The following is a 1,195-nucleotide window of genomic DNA, read 5'->3' as shown; positions in this document are numbered from 1 at the left end:
CAACAAAAAATGAAGTGTAAGAAAACTTCACCTAAACTTATTTCAGTCTTCATCGTTAAGAGACACTTGGATAACTTGCTGTTCACCTGTGTCTCTTCCAGCTCCTCACACTCCTGGAAACTGGATGAAGAAAAGGAGTAAGGCCCTGGGGAACCTGTCCACATTCCAGGCCCTGCTGGTACAGTGTCTAGAGGTTTATCTGGAGGCCCCTGAGGCTTCTGAGGCCACAGGAATGGCTCTGGTATCCGTTCTGTCTGCGCTCTTCACTAACCTCATCCTCGCCAACGCAGTCCAGGAGGCGCTTGCTTCTCTCATTCAGCCTCTCACCCTGTTCTACCAACAAGCAGCCAGCGAGCCGCCCAAATTCACCTCACCAGTTCTGTCAAAGGTGGGTTCTGTATCGCAGCCAAATAGTCAACAATTCAGCTGGTTTTACCTTAGTTGTGAGGATTTGTTTCCTTTCTTTGTTATGACCGGGGTTTTGGATGGTTTTCACCATTGTGATATTCTATAGACCAAACAAGTAATGGATTAATTCAGAACAAACTGGCATATTAAGGAGGAATTAATATTATATATATTATTTAAGAATAGATACTTAAGTGCTGTGAAGAGCTGCATATAAGATACAGTTCAGAAATTTACATAGTACACACTATTACTAAATGATAAAACACAATGACCTTTGGTGGTAAAGCAAGGTCGACAAAAGGTGAAAACCAGAAGTTCAGAAATTAAACTGGGTAAATAGTGTTGTGCTTGCTGTCAGTCATGGTTGCACATGAGCCCATGTGGTTCAGACAGACAGCAGTCCAGAGTTCAAATAGCTGAAACATCATTTTCGGTGCAGCCAGCTTCCAAATGAGAAAGCTGCAGGAAGTTTTAAGTTTCTAGTGTTCTGGGGTCCCATGGTGAGACTCCACATCCATCCTAAAAGTACCAGGTCTACAGTTAACATGTTACTTTGTGCTTATGACAGCTAGCTTGTTTGTCATTATGGTTTCACAATGTCTTTGCTCCTTTAAATTCACCTACGTACAATGTGAAGTTTGTGTTCAGTGATGTTTGAAGTAATTGCGTTTGTAATGGTCACGATGGCAAGTAACTGTAGCAGCTGTAGAGGAGTTTAATCATCTAAGTTTACAGACGTTTCCTTCTCTGCGTCTGCTGGCTCCAGCTGGAGAAGATTCCCAGG

General features: G+C 42.8%; 1 protein-coding gene across 1 annotated transcript in view; it reads left to right on the top strand.

Moving 5' to 3' along the window:
* Window positions 1–1,195, top strand: part of rif1 (replication timing regulatory factor 1) — a 27,540-nt gene that overhangs the window by 14,603 nt on the left and 11,742 nt on the right. Inside the window, exon 21 of the mRNA XM_020621694.1 lies at window positions 47–388. Within this exon, the coding sequence (XP_020477350.1) occupies window positions 47–388 (342 nt within the window). The remainder of the gene's footprint in view (window positions 1–46; window positions 389–1,195) is intronic.

This window comes from Monopterus albus, unplaced genomic scaffold (genome assembly GCF_001952655.1).
Source record: "Monopterus albus unplaced genomic scaffold, M_albus_1.0 scaffold266.1, whole genome shotgun sequence".
Lineage (NCBI taxonomy): Eukaryota > Metazoa > Chordata > Actinopteri > Synbranchiformes > Synbranchidae > Monopterus > Monopterus albus.
This window is presented reverse-complemented; position numbering and strand designations above follow the sequence as displayed.